Source organism: Akebia trifoliata, chromosome 5, assembly GCF_017979445.1.
Source record: "Akebia trifoliata isolate Shusen 1 chromosome 5, ASM1797944v1, whole genome shotgun sequence".
Taxonomy (NCBI): domain Eukaryota; kingdom Viridiplantae; phylum Streptophyta; class Magnoliopsida; order Ranunculales; family Lardizabalaceae; genus Akebia; species Akebia trifoliata.
In genome coordinates, this window is record NC_141379.1 from 907373 (window position 1) to 914180 (window position 6808).

Here is a 6808-nt window from a genome sequence, read left to right on the forward strand (position 1 = left end):
TCTTGGTCAAATTATTTCTACTCAAAATTTCATTTTATTACACTTTCAAATTCCTACCATTTTTTTTTTTGGATAAACCCCAGAAATATTTTCATATTCTTAATGTTTACTTTTTCAAAAAATCATGAATAATAACAACTTAATCACCGATTTGTTTGAAAATTATTACAGACTATCTTTATTTATATTACTTTTAAAGTATTATTTATCATTTAATATCCGAAATATATACTTCTTCTTTTTATACATTTTTTTTTATAATTAAAAATTATTTTAAATTTTAGTTTATCCAATGTTTTCTTGATTTTATCGACTTTTTCCGGAGTTTTCTCTTGTTGAATTATTCTTGAACCCAGTCTTTGTCACTGAAACCTACAATGCATGATTTCTCTCTGTTGAATTTGATTATTTTTCATTCAAAGTCTGAGTTAAAAAGTAAAAAAGAAAATCCAAGATGACCGAATGACTAACATCATACATTCAACTGATCAAATGGGCCGACCTAGGATAACACCAAACATTCAAGAGGTGAGTAGGCCAAAATTATGACTTATTAATCGATATCCTAGCTATAGAAACTAAATTTTGGATAATTCTTGGATGAATATTACATGAACCATGATAGTATACTTATAGGGATTACATTAACTAAGATAAGGAAATTAATCTTACAAAAATATTCTAATTTATTAGAATTCCTAATTGATATTAGGACATATATTATTCTCCAACACTATCTTCCTTTTGAGATGAGATATATTTATATGATACAATGTATCTCAGGTATCATAATATGATGTGTCATGTTCTTTTACATTGGCCAAGAATACTCTCCAACCATGATTAAAAATCCTCGTAGTGTCACATGTACGTTACGTTGTCCCAAACCTGGATGAGGATCTTGACAGCATTGCCACTCTTGGGTTCGAACCTCAGGCAAAGGGTTAAGCACATGGCTCAACCGAAATGATATTTCGGTTGCAACCATGAGTTCAATGATTCAATCCAGCTTTCTACCCAAAAAAACAAAGAAAAGAAATGTAGGATATTTCAAAAGTTTTCCACACTTGGCGCCTTATTACACATGCATCAATAACATCTTTAGCACATTTCAGTCTCATAAAAGAAAATCCAATATGCCAATATATAGGCTAAAGTCCAGCCTTTATGAAGAAACTCCCTCCATGGTACCATGGAAGCAATGACGAACTTCATGGGAAGTCGTCGAGAGACAAGTTCTCGATTGATCCAAAGCCTGTTACTGGTTCAAGCGTCTGAAAGTCCTCCGATACATTGTCCGGAAAGGTAGTTTCAAAGAGCAATGAATCGTCCATCAATGGGTAATTTGCAGGGAAGTAACTTGTTTTATTTACCTCCAATTCAGAAAAGAATCGATAATTTGTATCATATATGTTATTCCTTCTATAATCATAAAACGTTTCTTCAGCCAAAGCCTTTCTAGCCCGAACAACCTGATTAATAATGGAATAAAACGCATGTAGTTAGTTTTCAATTGTTTCAAGGCTAATATAAATCCAGATTTGCTGGAAAAATAGAATAAAAGATCTTGGATGGCATAGCTTACATATTTCTCAATTTGGTCATCTTTATATATCATGAGAAAGTCCCCGATCTGTAAGCCGTGGATCCTAACGAACTCCCCTGTTAAAATTAAAGCAAGAAATATAATCCACATATTGCAGATAGATTAGAAAAATGATCACTTCTAGCAAGTTATAGGCAACGATGAGCTCACCAGTATTTTCGAGGACATACATTCGACTACTATTGTTGGGCCAAAATCTGTTTAGGCAAGAGAGATGGATCAACCAAGACAATAGTAAGTGATAAGGAACCGTGTCATGGATTGCAAAACCATGAATCAACCATATAAGGCAGCCATTGTTGTTTCTTGATGAGCTCATGACGAGTTTAATCATCTAAGGTAAATAGTTTCTCAGAGAGAAAAAAGACACTTATCTGTATTTCACTAGGACTAGCATATCTCAATCAGTGCATTAGTGCAGCCATATGTGAATCATAGAGAAGTAGATAAACTCAAACCTAAACTTGAAGCTCCACACTCGCAGACCATCCATATCATCCATGGTGATAAAGATGCCCTCCTTATGATCAAGCTTAGGCAAGTATGCTTCCGCTGCTCTCTGAAAGCCAATTTTTCCGATCATATCTTTTGTAAGATTCCAAGACCAAACAAAGTAGTTGTGGAATAGAATCAAGTGATTGATGGGTCACATAAAGACCCATCGTGTGTAAATGTTAGATGCCAAAAATGGGAAGGGCAACAGAAACTAGGGGTGTCAATAGGTCGGATCGAGTCGTGTTGAAATCAGGGTATTCTGAAAAGAGTGCTGATTTTCTAACTAGAAAGTCTTCACTCAGTCAATACTCGGCTGATGTGGCACGGACACGGAACCATAGATCTTTTTTCCTCGGGATGCACAACTTCACAACTTTTATGGGGAAATGAAGTTATGTATCCTGAGGAAAAAGATCTATGGTTCCACGTCAGCCGAGTGAAGACTTTCTTGTTAGAAAATCATTACACTTCTGAAAATTTACCCCAACTCAACCGGACTCATTTAATTATCATGTCAAAAACTTAAACCTGAACCCAACACATTTATTAAAAATGTAACCAACCTGACCCGTGAACTCGTTCAGTAAAATTCTAATATTAAGTGTAAAAAATAAGTTCCCTTCCCACCATAAAAAATTTTTCCAAAGTTCTTAGAGTTTTGTCCTTTACATCCACAAGGTAATGCAGTCAAGAAATTTTCCTTTCCCAAACTAAAAACTTAACCCTTAGTTAATTGAAAATTGTTTTAAAACACCCTCTATATTTTATAAAATTTGAAAAAAAAAAAATGTATTATGAAAACATTTTATGATATTCTAGTAAAAAAATGGGAAATTTTAAAAATCCTTAAATAATTGTTGATAGTTGAGATACCTCCTATGTTTCATGATTTAAAACGATATGTTAATGACGCAATAATTAAACATGTCAAAATGGGTTAAGAGGGTTGACATCCCTAAATGTAAACATGACATGTTTAATAATCGTGTTAGACGGGTTGACACTATTATGACCCAAACCCAATTAGGCCTGACCTATACCCACTAATTCCATGTCATTTTCGAGTTGTGTTTGTGGATCATGTTAAGAATGCTACCCCTAACAGAAACACCCCAATCATGACACATTTAATGCTTACTAGCATCAAATGATGCCAACAATATAAGTTTCATTGTACGAAAGCTTAATTCCGAACCTTTGGAAGGACCATTCTCCCAAGGGAGCTGACATCACTGTGCCTAAGTTCCTTTTGAAAAAGGAACTTCAACCTTCTTGCATCAATTTCCTACAGCATAAGATCATCATGAAGACATCAAATCAAACCTAATCAAAAGAATGAAGGTAAAAATCCAATGGAAGACACATTGCTTAAACAGCTGAATCCAGTAACTTAACCCAATACAAAACATGGCAAATACTCATCCAACAGATGAATAACCTTCAATGGATATAAGCGTCAGTATTTTAAGTCCATATATTTGTATTCATTTATCACAAGATAACAGAGAACAAAGGTCTAAAAAGAGGCTAATTTTGCTAGGAAATTCACACTTGTATGATAATACTGCAGAACTATAGTGCACAGGCGAACACAACTATGCAACTCCTTGCTCGTATAAAGGTGGATATGCCTTCTAAATCCATAGAGGAACGAAGTATCAATCATCCGATGCTCGCGTGATCTGAAGAACGATAAGTCATTATCCTGTAGTCTATTATAAGCAACAGCATACATAGGCCTCGTTTGATAACGTTGTCAGATTCTACGACTGGAAACAACAGGACAAAACAGCTGGAAAAGGCTGAAGTTGTGAAAAGCTTGTTTGATAGAATCCTAAAAAAGTGTTGTGTTATTTACTAGAATCTGGTAATTATTACTTGATACAACTGTTGGATTCCATTGTATTCTGGTGAAATGGCCAGAATGTCCTTAATGTCTAAAAAAGTACAAGATTGCATGCAATAGTTACATAATAGTATTAAAAATACATAAATTTAATAATTGTTTTATTGAAAATTTGAAATAATTAATTAAAATTAATCTACATTAATTATATTGATAAAAATGTCTCCCAGAAAAAACTGATGTAATTTTTTTTAACTTGATAAAACAATACTTGCATATGAAATAAACAATATTTCAATCCATCAACAAAGCATAACACCATCCAAATGAATTCATAAAAAATGTATTTACTTGTCTGACCCCACTGGGTATAATTTTGTTGATCGGAGGTCGTGATTGTCATCGATCAAAGTTCAATGATGTGTTCGATGGCTGCAAGGTTTCTTTTGGTTGATAACCCTGTTTTAGTTCGTAGGACAGAACTTGGAAATATTATATATGTTCAAGGGTACAAGAGTTTTTTCACGTGAGCTGTTATACGGTGTTTGCTTCTCCCGCAAACACGAATTGGAAAAGCTCCAATGTTCCGCTCGTCCAAACCATGGTTCAAAAAGCTAATATTAAATTATATTTCTTTATCAAACACTAATCACGTTAATGCGAAAAAGGAGTAAAAAGCTGTTGAAAAGCGGTTTCAAACAGCACCATACTGATCTAATAACTGCTTACATCTTTATATTACTACATTATGAAACTAAATCAACTAAAATATCTGATACTAAAAGAAACTTGATTGCATGGAAACTGATTTATTCTAATGGGATTTTTATGAAAGATTCAAATTCAATATAAAATATATCCGAATCCGAATCTGATTGCAGCAATCATGCTCAAATTTGAGAACAAAATAATGCTTTTTGACACCGTTTCCATAAAAATGGGACCATGTAGACTGTAAAAGAGGAAAACGACATCGGAACAATGTATATTGGTGAAAGGGCTACAGGAATCCTATTCATCCATTCAATCCTATCTAAAGTCATAATCTTCATTCAAGGCAACAATGTATTGGTAGATGGGGTGAAAATTAAAAAACCTTCCTTTTTCCATTTGGTTGAAAAAGCCTACCTGACAAAAAAGAATTGATGTCAATAATAAACAACACCCATTACAAAATTGAAGAAGTCTTCAATCAATAACACAGACAATAATCACATCTCCTCCAGAAAATCATTCAAATTTGTTTCTTTTAAGAGAGAGAGAGTTTAAAACTTTGTAAAATAAGAAATTTCTCATCACTATAAACAGAAACAAAATTAAAAGGCATACAAATTTATATAATACACTAAAACCAAACAGTGTGATTAAGCCTTAGAGAACTAAATAAGCATAAACAAACATCTTAATTCTTAAACGATCAAACAAGAACTATTAATATTAATAATTAAATAAATAAAATGGGGGAAGAAGAACAAGACTTCACATTAGCTGGTTGAGGACGTATCACAGGGGGCAGGATTTGCACGTTTGAGCTGGAACCAGCAGACGAGGTTGGTGCCTGTGAGGTGGTGGACGATGCGAAGGGCAATGGATTGATGGTGATTCGACGCTGCCTCGGCATCCGTTTCTTCCGATTGGTTCGGAAACTCGTCGCGGCACGAAACCCAGTGACGAGACGGGTCAATCTGTTCCGACCCGACAAAGAAGAAGTCGAAGACGATGAATCGTCTTTGGTTTTGTCTCCCCCCAATGTGACAACTCTCTTGTTTTCAGGAACACCTGCCATTGTCGCAAACGCCTCGGTTTCCTGTAACGGATCCTCCTTCATAGGGGGGGTGGAAGACGAAGGAGAGTTGTGGATTGAGGGTTGAAATCAAAAATAAAAATAAAAATTAACAATAATAATTGATTATTTGTCGAATTTCTCTGTTGGTGCATCGAATGATCGACGCTCGGCAGTCGCGAAGCGAAGTTGTAAGAGAAGGAGATTTGGGATTTAGTGGCGAGTTTTCTAAATTTGGTAAGAAATTGACGATTCCAGACTCTCATAACAATGACACTTGTGAGATTTTCAGACATTTTAGCTTTTTGATTTCTTGTTTGCATCCCCAAATTGTGCTTTGGATTCTACTAATAAATCGAGACTCGGGGGAGAAATTAGAGTTAGGGTTTGGAGTATAGAGTTCGGACCAAGAGATGAGCAACAGATGTAAGAAGAGTTTTCTGAAATTTAGCGACTTTTGATGTACAAGTGTCGAAAAAGCTCTGAGTGCTGCAACGAACAACAATGGCGTTTGGGGGAGAGAGAGAGAAGAAGAGCAGCGGTTTTAGATTTTGAAAAAAACGGGAAAGAGAAACCGCTTTTAGTTTTAGCGGGAAATGACGTGGCTTTTAATTGGTTCATGGAACCGAGTCCGGATCCAGTACAGCAGGGATAAGGTGAAGTTTACATAGGCAGGTTCTTAGATGATGCCACGTGTAGTTATTGTGGTTCTTCATCTCTTATATCATAAGACCACGGCTGAGGCTCTCCATCTACAATGTCTGTCGAGATTTGAGGAGAAAATGCAGGTTAGCTAGAGATCAGTATGGTTCTTCAAAGAATCGCGATAATCTGACTACCCCACGTGGCACACTCTTGAGATGTACAGACTTGCGATTCCCGAACTTGTCACACCAGGAGCATCGATTGAGTGTGCCACACGGGATAGTCAGATTATCACAACTCTTCTTCACAATAGAATAATCTGTCAAAAATCAAATGGTAGAAGTCTCTTATTTATTTGTCAAAAATATTGATCTAAAATTCTGAACTCTCTCTCCAATGTAGTTCTAGAGTCACTCAATTGAGTGAATTTCAA

At 35.2% G+C, this 6808-nt stretch overlaps 1 protein-coding gene across 1 annotated transcript; it reads right to left on the reverse strand.

Annotated features, from left to right (window-relative positions):
- Positions 1-738: 738 nt before the first annotated feature.
- On the reverse strand, positions 739-6248 carry LOC147400799 (B3 domain-containing transcription factor FUS3-like). The gene is made up of 6 exons (XM_086441823.1): positions 5431-6248; positions 3297-3386; positions 2065-2165; positions 1757-1803; positions 1586-1662; positions 739-1472 (listed from the first exon to the last, which is right to left on the reverse strand). The coding sequence occupies exons 1-6, from the start codon at positions 5773-5775 to the stop codon at positions 1212-1214; spliced, it is 921 nt and encodes a 306-aa protein (XP_086297949.1). The 5' UTR covers positions 5776-6248; the 3' UTR covers positions 739-1211.
- Between the last annotated feature and the right edge of the window lie 560 nt (positions 6249-6808).